Source organism: Procambarus clarkii, chromosome 16 (assembly GCF_040958095.1).
Source record: "Procambarus clarkii isolate CNS0578487 chromosome 16, FALCON_Pclarkii_2.0, whole genome shotgun sequence".
Lineage (NCBI taxonomy): Eukaryota > Metazoa > Arthropoda > Malacostraca > Decapoda > Cambaridae > Procambarus > Procambarus clarkii.
In genome coordinates this window covers 33,556,129-33,573,454 of record NC_091165.1, presented here as the reverse complement: position 1 = coordinate 33,573,454, position 17,326 = coordinate 33,556,129, and the positions used below count along the sequence as shown (strand labels likewise).

The 17,326-nt window shown below is 43.5% G+C and overlaps 1 protein-coding gene across 4 annotated transcripts in view; it reads left to right on the top strand.

Annotated features, from left to right (window-relative positions):
• Positions 1 to 17,326, top strand: part of LOC123760113 (HEAT repeat-containing protein 3) — a 237,276-nt gene that overhangs the window by 11,252 nt on the left and 208,698 nt on the right. The window contains exon 1 of one of the 4 annotated variants that reach the window (XM_045745596.2): positions 14,684 to 16,552. The exons of 2 other annotated variants lie outside the window; for them this stretch is intronic. In XM_045745596.2, the coding sequence (XP_045601552.1) occupies positions 16,280 to 16,552 (273 nt within the window). In that variant the 5' untranslated portion in view covers positions 14,684 to 16,279. Of the gene's footprint in view, positions 1 to 14,683; positions 16,553 to 17,326 lie in introns of those variants that run through there. One more of the 4 variants, XM_045745597.2, reaches the window with a different exon arrangement.

Here is a 17,326-nt window from a genome sequence, read left to right as displayed (position 1 = left end):
GACTTGTGAGAGTTTGGTCCACCAGGCTGTTGCTTGGAGCGGCCCGCAGGCCCACATACCCACCACAGCCCGGTTGGTCCAGCACTCCTTGAAGGAAACAATCTAATTTCCTCTTGAAGATGTTCACGGTTGTTCCTGTAATATTCCTGATGCTCGCTGGTAGGACGTTGAACAACCGTGGACCTCTGATGTTCATACACCTCTGTATGCACCTCTGCTCTTCACTGGTTCTATTCTGCATTTTCTTCCATGTCGTTCACTCCAGTACGTTGTTATTTTACTGTGCAGATTTGGGATCTGTCCCTCCAATATTTTCCATGTGTATATTATTTGATATCTCTCTCGTCTCCTTTCTAGTGAGTACATTTGGAGAGCTTTGAGACGATCCCAATAATTTAGGTGCTTTATCTCGTTTATGCGTGCCGTATATGTTCTCTGTATTCCCTCAATTTCAGCAATCTCTCCTGCTCTGAAGGGGGAAGTGAGTACTGATTAGTACTGAAGACGGGACAACACAAGTGATTTGAAGAGTACAACCATTGTGATGGGATCTCTGGACTTGAAGGTTCTCGTAATCCATCCTATCATTTTTCTGGCTGACACAATACTTGCTTGGTTATGCTCCCTAAACGTTAGGTCGTCGGACATCATTATTCCCAAATCCTTGACATGCTGTTTTCCTACTATGGGCAGATTCGTTTGTGTTTTGTACCCTGTATTATGTTTAAGATTCTCATTTTTGCTGTATTTGAGTACCTGGAATTTATCACTGTTAAACATCATGTAATTTTCTGCTGCCCAATCAAAAACTTTGTTAATATCTGTTTGGAGTTTATCAATGTCTTCAGCAGAGGTAATTTTCATACTGATTTTTGTATCATCTGCAAAGGATGACACGAAGCTGTGACTTAGGTTTTTGTCTAATCTGATATGAGAATAGGGAACAGTAGTGGTGCAAGGACTGTACCTTGAGGTACAGAGCTTTTAACTGCGCTCGGACTCGATTTTACTTGATTGACTGTTACTCTTTGTGTTCTGTTCGACAGGAAATTGAGTATCCAGCGTCCTACTTTACCAGTTATACCCATTGACCTCATTTTGTGTGCAATCACTCCATGGTCACATTTGTCGAATGCCTTTGCAAAATCTGTGTATACGACATCTGCATTATGTTTTTCCTCTAATGCCTCAGTGATTTTGTCATAGTGGTCAAGTAGCTGTGAGAGGCATGATCTTCCTGCTCTAAATCCATGTTGGCCTGGATTGTGGAGGTCATTGGTTTCCATGAATCTAGTGACCTGACTCCTGATCACTCTCTCAAATACTATTATTATGTGGGACGTTAGTGCAACTGGTCTATAATTCTTTGCCAATGCTTTGCTACCACCCTTGTGTAGAGGGGCAATGTCTGCTGCTTTAAGCGCATCTGGTATCTCCCCTGTGTCCAAGCTCTTCCTCCACACTACACTGAGTGTCTGTGCTACTGGCACTTTGCATTTCTTTATAAATATTGAATTCCATGAGTCTGAACCCAGGGCTGAGTGCATGGGCATATTGTCAATTTCTCTTTCAAAATCTGCCACGCTCGTGTTGATATAAGTTATATTTACAGGTGTTTGAGTATCATTCATAAAGAAATTGTCCGAATCTTCCACTTTCATGCTGAGTATCGGAGTGCTAAACATGTCCTCATACTGCTTTTTTAGGATTTCATTAATGTCTTTGTCATCCTCAGTGTATGAACCTTCACTAATACGAATAGGTCCAATACTGGCAGTGGTTTTCGCTTTTAATTTAGCATATGTGAAGAAATATTTTGAGTTTTTCTTTATTCCTTGAATTGTTTTCTGTTCTAGTTGCCTTTCTTCAGTGTGATAGGAATGCTTCAGTCTCTGTTCGATTTCTTCAATCTCCCTGTTTAAATTATTTCTTCTCTGTATGGAGAGTCGTGTCTGCTTAAGCATTTCCATTAATTTCTTCCTCCTTTTGTAATGTCGTCTGCGTTCTCTTTCTACATTGGACCTCTTTCTGGCTTTCCTCAAAGGAACATGTTTCACACAGACTTCATATGCTTCAGAAGTCGGTTTTTCTATTCCTTGTGTAGGATTTTTATTTCTTAGAACATTTTCCCATTGAATCTTTGTAAGTTCCCTGTTTATTTTCTCCCAGTCTATCCTCTTATTATTAAAATTGAATTTATTGAATAGCCCTTCTCGCTTCTTGTTTGTCTTGGGCCTACTACTGTGTACCTCTCACGTGGAATTCCGGACACTGAAGATTGTAGCATTTTCTGTCCCTAATTGAAAATTTACATAATTTAGGGTGAAAGTATCTACACCCTGTTCCAAAACGGCATGTACCCCTCGCCAACATGTTCCTGCATTTTCGAGGATGCAGAAAATTGCATTTTGCTCCTAATTTTCCATATTTGCATATTCCTTTAGCGTAGAATTTGCAAATATGTTCCGGTTTTGCATTTTTCAAGGTATTTATACCTGTGTCTGTCTTGTCTACCTCTTTATTGGAGCCATCTCCGTCTTTCGTGTCAATTCCTTCATTTATGCACTCTGTCTCACTGTTGCTCTCATCGTTTATATTACCTGGCTCTGCAATATTGCTGTTATTTTGTACCACAATAGCCTCTTCCTCCACACTACTGCTGCGGTTCTCTAAACTATCTGTTCCTGAGTTTTGGTCCTTATCCAATGTTGACTTTTCCCAGTCCGCATATATCACTGGTAGCTTTTCTGTGAATGATAATCTCTGTGACTCGGGAATGTTTTTCATCAGTTTAGTTATGTTCTCCAACATTAATCTGTCATCTTTGCAAACCCAGTAAATTCCTTGCCTTTTTGTGCATCCTGGAGACAATTCTGCACAGCCCAGGTGAAATCTTATGTTACAGATGCAACACTTGACGCCAGCATTACGCTTTCCCAGTACTGCCGAACACTTGCCACACCTCTTCATTGTCTGATGTATTGTAGTGTATTTGTGCTTCAAAGTATGGATCACTTGTTGATGTCAGTCCTTTTAACTCTTTATAAAATTATATGTATATATTTATATAATATTTATAATATTATATGTATACCGTATATTTGTAATATTATGTATGTTATATTGTTCAAACTTTGTGGCAGGTACTTAGCGTAGGGTAGCGAAGAGGGTCCCCGGTGTGGTACAGTTGACCTCTTGTTGTCCCAGGTTGATGTCGCCAGTTTCCAGTTACTCGATTTATAACACTAATTTATTCTTTGCTTGTATTCTTTCAAGGAATTTTCTGCCTAATTTCTGGCTTGTAATGGTACTCACTCACTTTATTACTAATTCCTAGAGCCACATTTCCATATTACACTATATATTTTCCGTATTTTATCACTGTGGGACTGCCCTGGGGTAGGCCTTGTGGCTTGTGTAAACACAGCCTAGCTGATGCCGCCTCTTGCCACTATTCTATATTTCTAGTATTCTATATTTATAATATTCTATGCACGATTTTCCTACATTTCCAACTTGTATGTGTGTTGTGATACCCGTTCCACTTCACTGTTCCACGAATCACTGTTCACTATTTTTTCCTCATACCGCCTACACACATGTACACAAAGCCTCATGCACTGGCTCCCACGTAGTCTCCTGTCTAACTGTTCAGCATTGTTACATCAACAAGGTGGAAAAACATCGTCTTGGTCCACTTCACTGTTTTCCGTACACACTCGACTGCCCCCACCATCATATCACATTTATCCACCAAAAACATGTTGATGTTATAGTCCATCACACAATCTGGCTTATACTGTATAATGGTGGTTTCATGGTTTTGTTCACCTTGACACTGTTCAGCATTATACCATTGTGATGGTGGTCAACATGTTCACTACACCTCTGTCTTTCCATCGCATGAAAGTCTTCCACCAGTTTTTCTTAGCTCGTGACCGGAACGCCGCCCGCTCGTGTCTCGAACTTGTGCAAATCTCGGCTATTATCGGCATTTATATTTGTGCCCGTGTTTTTCCAACACTTTATATATGTTACACGATGGATCAGGGTCAAGGACAGAGCACTTCAATGCCGAAAAAAACAAAGAAATCAACCAAAGAGGATAAGCTAAGTATGCTCTACTGTAAATTTTGCAGTGTTCGGCTTACACCAACAAAAATACCAGGTTTGATTAAAGAATTATCCGATATTGACACAGATATTGAGGGGGAAGAACGGGTCAGTGATTTCAACAGTGATACAGAGGCGGCAGATGATGCTGAGTCAACGATTGAGGAGAGTGAGGAAAGTGAGGATTCTGAGGACGACGACGAGGGATGTCCACAGCCTCCTATTCGAAAGTGTGCAGGACGTACTCAACAAACAGATCCTGAAGATGCCTGGTGTACTGACAACACTCCACCATCTGTAGACCGTTTCACTGGAACATCTGGCTACATATATGACTTCAAGGTGTATTCCAGAATTGGTAAAACAACAGTGGAGACAGTCATGGGCTTGATTCGGCCCCTAATGTACAAGGGTTATCATCTGTATATGGATAACTACTATAATTCTGTCAACCTCACAGAACAGCTACGTCAACATGGTGTTTACACGTGTGGAACCATCAGATTACAGCGTGGCGCTCCCAAGCATCTGCAACAGCAAGCAAAGGGTAAAATTCCCGTGGATACAACCCTATTCAGCCGCAAGGATAATACATTTACAGTATAATCCTGTGGAAAGACAAGCGAGTGGTCTCACTAATCACAAACTGCCACAATGCTGACACACAGGAAGTTGAACGAAGGAAAAGAGTGCGGAAACGTGACGGAACAACTTCAGTGAACCTTGTAACTGTAAACAAACCAAATGCAATATGTGACTACAATACCTACATGAAAGGTGTTGATCACTTTGACCTGATGGTAAAATATTACAAGTTCACACGAATATGTCACCAGTGGACCAAAAAAATTACCTTTTATTTCCTGCAAATAGCTCTCCATAATGCATATGTGTTGTACAAGACCTACAGCAGTGATCAGAAAAATATGGCCTTGCTCCAGTTTCATGAGGTAGCAATAAGGTCCTTGTTGAGGTGGGAAAATGATGAGTGGCCTAACACAGATAACCCCATTGCACATGCTCCGGATATAAATGGTGATGATGGCAATGTTGGCAGACCGGGACCATCTGGTGTGAGGCGTCCTCTATTTCCTTCGACACCTTGAGCAGACGACACCTCATCTGACTCAGAACATGAAGCGGCTCCTAGTACCAGTCGTCGTCGTCCTCCTAAGAAAAAGCCACGTATTGTGGATTCAGAACATCATCTCAATAAGAATTTGACCCATGCCATCGTCGAACACGCAAAACGTCGAAGATGTCGTGTTTGCTACAAGTCTGGAATAAGAAAGGATTCTAAGTATGAGTGCAAGACATGTGGAGTTGCACTGTGTGTGACACCCTGCTACACAAAATACCACCACAATAGGGTATTTGGGCGGCGAAAAAATAGCGCCTCTGCACACATTCACTCTATCTACAAAACATCTGTTGAGCAACTTCAAGAACATTTTCCTGAAGTAGGTGGAGTGGATCACAAAATGCTCAACTTATTGTTCTACCATCATCATTCCGTAGGTAAGTACAAACACAATGTACAGTGGTACCTTGCATAACGATTGCCCCAAAAGACGAATATTTTGGGTAACGAACGGCCCGATCGGCGTCAAATTGTCCCATATGACGAACGCAGGTTTGAGTAACGTCAACACCACATGGTGGGGTCGCGCTGCTTCTTGCACATTCTTAGACGCCTCCGACGATGCACATAAAAATATGTTGTTCTTGTTTAAAGATGCTAATGATGCTGGGATATAAAGGGGTGACTGCTGAGATGTTGCAAAGCATTGACGTTTTTGTAGGAAAAAAGAAATGAAATGTCTGATATACAACAAATGTCAAAAAGGTTTGTTCGGTGTTCGGCAGGTAAGCTGCTCCATTATAACAATCTTTGTTTCAAATGTGTTCCATTTGTTTTGTATTTGTCATTTACGTCTCAATAATGGAGAAGCCTACCTTACATACACTGAATAAACCATTATGACATTTTCCTTTCTTCAAATGTGTTCAATATTTATTTTTCATTTGTCTTATAGCAAAAGGTTCGTTCGGTGGTCGGCAGGTAGGCTGCTCCATGTTTCTTACATACAAAAAAACGTATATAATAAAAAAAATGAAGAATTTTGAAAACCAGTACAAATGTCAAAAAGGTTCGTTCGGTGGTCTACAGGTCGGCTGCTCCATGTTTCTTAAAAAAAAAAAAAAAAAAAAACGAAAAATAAAAGAACTGTTGAAACAATTTGAAAAATGGACAAATGTCATAGAGGTTCGTTCAGTGTTTGTCGGGTAGGCTGCTCCATTATTGAGACGTAAGTGACAAATACAAAACAAATGGAACACATTTGAAACAAAGAAAGATTGTCATAATGGAGCAGCCTACCCAACAAACACTGAACGAACCTTTTGCTATAACGAATATGAAAGACAAGGGCTGCTGGCTGGGTTAGTACTGCGTGAGCAACCATTTGTGGCACATGCGCCTCTGGCTCTCAAACACCTGTCCCACACGGTGTTGAAAGACTGTGCTCAGTCGGTGCAATTCAGACCCTATTGTTTGAAGAACATAAGGGTCATAACATTGGCGAAGCTAGGCGCAATAAGGGCTTAACACAACGGTCGGATGCCAGTGATACAGCACCTATGAGGATGATACAGCGAGCATATCCACGTGTAGCTCTGAGCTCCACCCTTGCCATCTCTAATGTATATAGATGATACATAGATGAATCGTTTTCTGCGTTCAGTGATGATGCATCTGATACAAGTAGCATAGATGAAGTGCTTCCATGGTGATGGTGGTGGTCATTGATATTTTCAAGAATACCTGAATCTCTTCCTGACTGATGGACACTCTTTGAGGCTAGCTGAATCTCTTCCTGTGGGGGACCTTACAAAGCGATCTTTTCAAGACTACCTTACAAATTGAGCTTTTCCTATAATCGTTTCAATACTACTTTATGCTTTACAAGCTTGGCTACATACCACCTACAAGTACTAAAGCCAAGGGTGCACGCGAGTGCGTTATGTGCAAGCACACAGAACGATGAAACAGGAAACAAAAATCTATCTGTAGCTGGTGCAAGGAGAGCAAAGTCGCGCTGTGTACCATGGACTACTTCATTGACTATTACGCACCTCCAAAGTACTGAGTGTGTAATACAGTGTGTTACTGTGTAAATAGTATGTGAAACTGTACATATTGTAATTTTATTGAATTTTTACCACGTAATATTGTGACAATAAACATTTATTGTGGACACATTACTGACACATGTATCACAGTTTCATGGAAAAATTATGAACATTCTACTGTATACATATTGTAAAGGTCACAAATATGCATCATATACTATAAAAGAAACAAATAAAACCGCATTGGAAATGCATAGAAAAAATATTTGAAAATATATTTGTGGCAACACGCGGTGCTTGAATGGCCTGCGCGACCGTGTCTGGGAGCTTCACACACGGGCGACCAGCCCCTGATGACGTCACAGCGCACCTTGTCCACGCCCTCACAGCCAAAGTAAGTGGAATTTGGTAATTATTTTTACATAGACATGTTCAGGGATGGTAATTTATCATTTTACAAAGAAAAATTATATTTTGGGGAGCATTTGATGTCATGCACACTGGGGATATTTCACAATAAACACAGTGCATCACACTGGTTACATGGGGGGACACTCGTTTTGTATGACGTCCGTTTCACATGACGAACATGGAACGGATTAAATTCGTTATGCGAGGTACCACTGTATAAGGTTTTATAAATATATTACCGCTTTATACTTTGTTATTGGTATTGCTTATTTATATTGAGGTTGTTATTGCTTATATTTGTCTGTCTATTTAGAGCATTTTATTGCAAATAATTTGATACCACAATGAACAATGTTGCACAAAAACTTCTGTTAGCAAACTGTATGTGTGTGTCTCTGGTGTATTGGGTGTAGCGGGTGTGGCAATGAGTGTGCTCTAGCCGGTAAGGCTTCGGCGACTTTAGGGGTCGTTGCGGGTGAGGCGCGCCCATGTTGTCTAATTTATATGCATATGTCTGTGTAGGAAATTTTATTGCGATCACAGTGATACAAAAGAGAACGATGTCGAACAAGTTTGGACTTGATAAACCTGAAAAGAGTAACAACATGTTCACGCTGTTTGGGGTGCACGGCTAACAAACGACTTAGTTTTTTATTTGGTGCCGGCATCACATTACCTTTGGTGATATGTTATATATATGTTCCTCTAGAACATTTCATTGAGAACACATCGATACCAAAATGAAACACGTACATCGAAAATTAAGGTCAAAAACATGAACAGAGTATGAACTATTCAGTAGGGGTGTAGCTCATATGCAGTTGGGCGTGCGGTAACAGATAACCCTTGGGCAACTTTCCACCGTCTTGCGGGTGGGGCGCGTCCATGTTTTGTACATTATATTCATATTTCTGTGTGTGGAATTTTATTGCGATCACAGTGATACCAAAATTAATGATATAGAACAATTCTGGGGTTGACAAACCTGAAAAGAGCATAAACATTTCATTGCTGTTTGGCACTCACGGCTAATGATCGCCATAGTTTTTTATTTGGGGCGGGTCTCACGTCAGCTTTAGTGAAATTTTATATATATATTCCTCTAGAGCATTCTCTTGTGAACAAATTGATACCAAAATTAAATACATACTGTACATGGAAAATTAAGGTGAGCAGATCGAAAAGAGTTTCAACATTTCAGTGTTGCTGCGCGGTCGCCCGAAACGCTAGGCGCACGAGGGGAAAGTTACACAGGCTTCTGCTGTGTGTGGGAAAGTGTTAACAAGGGACTGGTATAATAGTTACCAATGTATAATATGTAGTCCTTGTTCAGCCATGGTGCAAGCAGTGACTTCACCACACTTCTTGAGAAATCACGTTTGTCATTAGCAGGAATGTCTACATTTGTATCAGAATACATTGTCATCTGTAACACAATTTCTGTTTCACAGTCACAAAGTACAAAGAATTTCAATCCAAATTGGTGGTGCTTGGAGGGGAATATACTGCTTGAAGGCAGCACGTCCTTTGAAAAGCACAAGGCATTCATCAATCACCAGCTTCTGAGCTGGTACGGAGAAATCTCTGAACTTTTCAACACGTTCATTCAGGACGTACCTCACCCTCCAAAGCCTATCATCCTGTGCCTCGTCTTCATTACTTGCAAAATGAAGACACCTGAGGAGTATCACAAATCTGTTTTGAGACATATACATTATTTCCCAAACAGTGGTGTTGGAACAGTCTGGTCTTTGCTCCAATAATGGTTGATTTGACACAATGTTTCATCAACATACACAGTGCCAAAAACACAAACATTTCACCTACAATCATATCTTTCCAACACTGTAACAGTGAAAAATCTGATAACTCTTCACCAGTGAGATCAGCCACATATTTGTTCGTTTCCCGAACAATATGTTCAATGAGCGGCACATCAAAATATGCGGTAAAGATTTTCTTTTCACACACATCGTCACCTGTATCAGGGAAAAGGTCGATAATCCCAACATCTTTAACCCTTAAATTGCACATTGCATCATATGATGCTTTGACCGACTTGCAGTAAATTGCGCATCGCATCATATGATGCTTTGGAGTACCGCGCACGATTTGAAAGGCCCGCGGGGTATAGGGGGTCCCCCATACACTACCCAGGGGCTATAGTAAATAGCCGCCATTTTGAAAAAAAATCCAGCTCACGCTACTATCGTGTGGGAGGCCTCAGTTACCCAGCAGCCACCATGTCGAGCGCACGGCCGATCGCTTCCCGGGCACGCCCCACGCAATCACTCACCCAAGAGCAAATAACCAGTGAATTATTTTCCGATGGTGAGGAAAGTGACTTTGATGACTCTGATATTGATAAAGACTACACACAAGTGACTGATGATGATAGCACGGACAGTAAAAATGAGATACAGCCGCCTCCCATGGCGAGGCCTATACGCTCACCCATGCCACCTCGCCCAGTGTCTACCCTAGTTCACCCTCGACCACACAGTTCCTGTGCTTATTTAGAGTCTGAGGATATTTTCGGTGATGAGTCAGAGGAAGCTGACTTTTTCTGGTTTTAGTGAAGTGGAATCAGAACATAGTGTTACCGAGCCTGGTGCCAGTACCAGTGATGTTACTGGGCGAGATTTTGTCACGTCAGTAACGTCTCGCCCAGCAAAGCGCCACCGCATGGAACAACATGAGGCACCAAGAGCCTCATGTTCACGTACTTCTACCTCACGTGTACGTAGCGGTCGTACTGTGCGGAGACGGGCTTCAGCTCCTGGTCCACAGGGTGCATCGCTTCCTCGCCGTAGTGCCCCTGTTGTGTCCCCTGCGCCTCGCAGGACATCAGGTGTACTAGTGTGGAATGATGGTGCTGGTTTTAGTCCCCGAATTCCTGCCTTTGACAATAATGACGTTGGGATTACAGAGGTGATTATTTTACAGCATTCTATGATGGAATATATTGCTCATGGAATATATTGTACACAAACGAACCTTCATGCGGCTCATCTCATTAGAAAAGAGAGAACAGAATTTTCACGATTGCAAAGTTGGAAAACCACCCATATAGGTGAATGTATGTGTTTTTAGCGATATGTATGTTGATGAAACACTGTGTCAAACATGCTCTCACAGATTACTGGAGCAAAGATCTGACTATTCCAACACCTTTCTTCAGGAAATATATGTCCCGAGACAGATTTCAGATACTCCTCAGGTGTCTGCATTTTGCAAGTAATGAGGCCCGGACAGAGGATGATAGACTTTGGCGAGTGAGGCACTATATGAATGAAGTGATTGGAAAATTCAGAGATCTTTACGTACCAGCACAGAAGCTGGTGATTGACAAATCCCTTGTACTTTTCAAAGAACGTGTTTCATTCAAACAGTACAGTACAACCTCGATTCAACGTACTATATGGGACCACCCCCAGTTCGTTGGAGCGTTGGATTCGTTGCAAGAGGTGACCTTCAAGAGGCGTTTGCGTCAGTTTCTTTTTTTTTTCTTGTACACAATAAAAATGCATTGTATCATATTACTTACTGTACCTATATTTTACTACTCTACTAAAAATTCTGTAATTCATGTATTTACCTTATTGTTGGAGTTATGTCCATCTTGAAGTTTTGTGAAGTTGTGAATGCTCTACAGTAAATAGGTACTGCAGTGCATTAAGCCGTTAGCACTGTATTATTAAAAGTGGTTTTGCTGTATGTTGAGTACTACAATACAGTTCTTGAAAACTATTGTACATTAGAATTATTGCAACTTTAATTTTAACACTATGTACACACTTGAATTTAACACTTATTCTAATTGTTCACTTCACACACGATGTTTTTAGATGTTTGCATCAGCTTTGCTGGTGCTCGCTGCTGCTGTGTTGGCTTCAGCTGCTTTTGTGTTGGTGCTGGGTACAGCTGTGCTGGTGCTGGGTACGGCTGTGCTGGTGCTGGGTACGGCTGTGCTGGTGCTGGGTACGGCTGTGCTGGTGCTGGGTACGGCTGTGCTGGTGCTGGGTACGGCTGTGCTGGTGCTGGGTACGGCTGTGCTGGTGCTGGGTACTGCTGTGCTGGTGCTGGGTACAGCTGTGCTGGTGCTGGGTACGGCTGTGCTGGTGCTGGGTACAGCTGTGCTGGTGCTGGGTACGGCTGTGCTGGCGCTGGGTACGGCTGTGCTGGTGCTGGGAAAGTCAACAGTGCCAGTAACATTTTGTATAATCTCATCATCTGTTAAATGACCATTGATTAAATGATTTATTAATTTTATTATTTCGAAGCCGTAGTCACTGAACTGTGGCGACGAATTGAAACGAGAAACGCATGGTGTGTACAGGGATTAGACCCGTCCACTCGCTCACGCTGGAGTTGTTCCAATAACAAATAATTTCTCAAATAGCAGATGTCTATCATATTACAGTATATTTTCGGTTTTATTTAGTTTAGTTTAATTAGGATAATAAAAAGCTATTAAAGCATTGGTTTTAGAAATGATTTATTAGTCTGAAACTTTCAAAGTCATGGGTCACTGAACTATAACGACACAGACGAAGGAAAACCAAGTGAGGTTTACAGAACAGTATTCCCTTATCTGTCCACCCTCACTCACCTTGTTTTATCACAGAAAATGTCTATATGGAGATTTTACGACATGTAGCTAGCTAATCACGCTTCAGCCTTTAAATTAATTTACAAAGATACGTCTGCCACAAATCAGTGGGAGGTTGGGAGGGAGGTGGGCAGGCAGAGCTTGTAAGGGAGAGGCAGGGAGGGAGGCAGGCACGGAGGGAGACAGGCACGGAGGGAGGCAGGCAGAGCTTGGGAGGGAGGCAGGGAAGGAGAGGATGGAGATGGATTGATGGTAGGATGGAGGGAGGGATGGATGATTTGAGGGTGTGTGTGTATGGGCTGTAGGGGTGGGGGGGGAGGTGTGTCGGTGGTGGTGAAGGGACCGACTCGCTGATAACCCTAACTCTGACCCAGTTAACTTTTTTTTTTAACTTGATTTGTTTCTTCAATTCTGGATGGATGGAGGGAGAAAGGGGATGGATGGATGGATGGAGGGGGGATGGATGGATGGATGGAGGGAGGGGATGGATGGATGGATGGATGGAGGGAGGAAGGGGATGGATGGATGGATGGATGGAGGGAGGAAGGGGATGGATGGATGGATGGAGGGAGGAAGGGGATGGATGGAGGGGATGGATGGATGGATGGAGGGAGGGGATGGATGGAGGGAGGGAGGGGATGGATGGAGGGAGGGAGGGGATGGATGGAGGGGATGGATGGATGGATGGATGGATGGATGGATGGATGGATGGATGGAGGGAGGGGATGGATGGATGGATGGAGGGAGGGGATGGATGGAGGGGATGGATGGATGGATGGAGGGAGGGGATGGATGGATGGATGGAGGGAGGGAGGGAGGGGATGGATGGATGGAGGGAGGGGATGGATGGATGGAGGGAGGGGATGGATGGATGGAGGGAGGGGATGGATGGATGGATGGATGGAGGGGATGGATGGATGGATGGATGGAGGGAGGGGATGGATGGATGGTGGGAGGGAGGGGATGGATGGATGGAGGGAGGGGATGGATGGATGGATGGATGGATGGATGGAGGGGATGGATGGATGGATGGAGGAGATGGATGGATGGATGGAGGGAGGGGATGGATGGATGGATGGAGGAGATGGATGGATGGATGGAGGGAGGGGATGGATGGATGGATGGATGGAGGGAGGGGATGGATGGATGGAGGGAGGGGATGGATGGATGGATGGAGGGGATGGATGGATGGATGGAGGGAGGGGATGGATGGATGGAGGGAGGGGATGGATGGATGGAGGGAGGGATGGAGGGGATGGATGGATGGATGGAGGGGATGGATGGATGGATGGAGGGAGGGGATGGATGGATGGATGGATGGAGGGGATGGATAGATGGTTGGATGGATGGAGGGGATGGATGGATGGATGGAGGGGATGGATGGATGGAGGGAGGGGATGGATGGATGGATGGATGGATGGATGGATGGAGGGAGGGGATGGATGGATGGATGGAGGGAGGGGATGGATGGATGGAGGGAGGGGATGGATGGATGGATGGAGGGAGGGGATGGATGGATAGATGGAGGGAGGGGATGGATGGATGGAGGGGATGGATGGATGGAGGGAGGGGATGGATGGATGGAGGGAGGGGATGAATGGATGGAGGGAGGGGGATGGATGGATGGAGGGGATGGATGGAGGGAGGGGGATGGATGGAGAGAGAGAGAGAGAGAGAGAGAGAGAGAGAGAGAGAGAGAGAGAGAGAGAGAGAGAGAGAGAGAGAGAGAGAGAGAGAGAGAGAGAGAGAGAGAGAGAGTGGGGGGGGGGGAGTGAGAGAGAGGGGGAGAGTGAGAGAGAGGGGGGGAGAGAGAGAGGGGGGGGAGAGAGAGAGAGGGGGAGAGAGAGAGAGAGAGAGAGAGAGAGAGAGAGAGAGAGAGAGAGAGAGAGAGAGAGAGAGAGAGAGAGAGAGAGGGGGAGAGAGAGAGAGAGATAGAGGGAGAGAGAGAGAGAGAGAGGGGTAGAGGGAGGGAGGGAGGGAGGGGGAGAGAGGGAGGGCGGGAGGAAACAAGCATGGTGTGTGTACAGGGATTAGACCCGTCCACTCATGCTAGAGTTGTTCCAATAACATACAGTAATTTCTCAAAGAGCAGATGTCTATCATGTTACAGCATATTTTCGGTTTTATTTAGTTTAGTTTAATTAGGATAATAAAAAGCTATTAAAACACTGGTTTTAGAAATTATTTATTAATATGAAACTTTCAAAAGTCATGGGTCACTGAACTATGACGACACACAGACGAAAGTGAGTGAAACCTCACTGTAAAGTGAGGTTTACAGTACAGTATTCTCTTATCTGTCCACCCTCACTCATCTTGTTTCATCACAGAAAATGTCTATAAGGAGATTTTACCACATGTAGCTAGGTAATCACGCTTCATCCTTTAAATTAATGTACAAAGATACGTGTGCCCCAAATCAGTGAACGAAAATCATGGAAACTCAGTTGTTCACTTGTGTGGATCACTCTGGCTGATGTTTGTGTGGACCATTTTGGCTGGTGTTTGTGTGGACCATTTTGGCTGGTGTTTGGTTCATATGGTTCACTTGTGTGATCCAACTTCTTATGAAGGAATTATTAATTGTAATCTGTGATAGAATGAGAAAGTTTTCCACCACTCTGTGAACTCTGTCCCAAAATCGTAAGCTTGTGGACCACTTGTGGTCCACATGTGTGGTCCATTTGTGTGGTCCACTTGTGTGATCCACTTGTGTGATCCAACTTGTCATATGAGAGAATTATTAATTGTAATCTGTTATAGAATGGGAAAGTTTTCCACCAGTCTGTGAACTCTGTCTGGACATCGTAAGCAAATCCGAACATCCCTCGCTTCGGCGAACCATTGTTCGTCGAACCGGGTGAGTAAATTCGGCCTGAAAAGTGTGCGAACTAGCCGGAGATTCGTTGAATCGGGGTACGTTGAATCGAGGTTGTACTGTATATTCACTCCAAACGAAACAGATTTGGATTGAAATTCTTTGTACTGTGTGACTGTGAAACAGGATACGTGTTACACATGATTCTGTATTCAGCTAGCGATGTAGACATTCCCAGTAACGACGAACATGGTTTCTCTGGTAGTGTGGTGAAGTCACTGATGGCACCATGGATGAACAAGGGCCACATCCTATACACAGATAATTACTATACAAGTCCATTGCTAGCTAGGTTCTTGATTGAAAATAGAACCGGGTTGGTTGGCACAGTAAAGGCACGAAGAAGGGAAATGCCAGTGTTTGGCGGTGGACTTGCAGTTGGTGAGTGCCAGGTACGGAAATGTGATCAAATACTCATTTCGGTGGAAAGACGAGAGAAGTGAACCTGCTGACAACAGTTCATGAGGGTACAATGTTGAACAGTGGCAAGGTGCACCGTGTAACGAGAGAACCAGTATAAAAGCCAGATTGTGTTCTTGACTACAATATCAACATGCGTTTGATAAGGCTGATATGATGATTGGCACTATCGAGTGTGTGCGGAAAACATTGAAGTAGACGAAAAAAGTGTTTTTCCATCTTGTTGACATGAGCATGTTGAACTGCTATAATTTGTATCTGGTGAAAACTGGACGTAAACCTATTTTCCGTTCATTTGCTTTTACACTTGCAACACAGTTATTAGCAAAGTTTGGTCAAGAAGTCCCTGGCATACGAAGACCAATCATGAACCCAGTGTTGCAGCATGCGGCAACACCCAGGCTCGCTCACATAGATGCCTTTCAGCAACACAGACTAAAGAATTTGCCACCAGGTGGAAAGCGTGCAAGAGGCCAACGTGCTTGCATAGTTTGTAAAACAACAAAACGAAGAGAACAGAAATGTAGAATGGTGCAAACATGGTGTGAAGGGTGTGGAGTTGCATTGTGTGCTGTCGACTGCTTCAACGACTACCACTCGCTCCAAGATTTCTAAATGTGCAATACTAGTGCAAAAACCTGTACATAGTGCGTGCTAGTGTGTACATGTAAAATAATGAATATTGTGATTACTGTATATAATATAATGCCGTAATGGAAAACGTTTGTATGCGCATGTGTATACTGTACTCGATGTATGCAACATATATTGACAATAACTGTGAAGTAACATTATGTGCAACACAATTAGTGACTAATATTGCAAAGAATACACGCCTAGACACTGTAAATAATGATGCGAAAATAAATTCGTGGCAACTCTGGCTGCTTGAAGACTGCGTGCGACGCCTCTGGGACGCACAGTGCATGAGCGAGCATGCAAATTGTGACGTCATCACCCATCTTGTCGGCTCAATTATGTCGCTGGTAAGTACAATTGAATTATTTTTTTATTTTTCACGTGATCAGGGAACATGACTTAACAGGTTAGGAAGAATTTTTTTTTTTTTATGCGCCTGTGGGTGTCAAATGGTATATAGCCATGCGCCATTTAAGGGTTAAAGTCAAAGGTGGGAATTTCTGAAACAAAATCTTCCCCATAACTCCACACAAATACACCTGGTGTCTTCCGAGAGGCAACAGCAGGACGGTCCACAGCAAGGAATCCGTGGACCAGGAGCTGAAGCCCGTCTAGCAACAGTAGGGGCAGGAAGGGGACAATGAGGGAAAATTACCTGATGATGAGGGACTTTGTTCATCAATGTCCCCATGTGGTGGCACTTGGCTGGGCCAGATGCTGCTGACATGACAAAATGTTGTTTGGCAACACCAAGCACTCCACTGGCACTAGTGATAGTGAAACTATTCTCCGATTCTAAATCACTAAAACCAGAAAATGATTCACCATCCTCAGACTCATTGTCCAAAACAACATCATCTTGCAGAGTAACACATGATCTATGTGGTTGGGCGCGAACTGGTGTTGAGTGTGGGCGAGGAGGCATGGGTAACAGACTAGGCCTAACTCTCATGGCACCCGCATGCTCACTCTCATCATCTGTTGTATCCACATCTGAGGGCTATGTGTAGTCCTGATCTATGTCGGAGTCATCAATATCAGGTTCATCACCCTCCTGGAAAAATTCCTGATGAATTTCCTCCTCAGTTAAAGCTTGCAATGCACTCTGTGCTAAGCGGGTC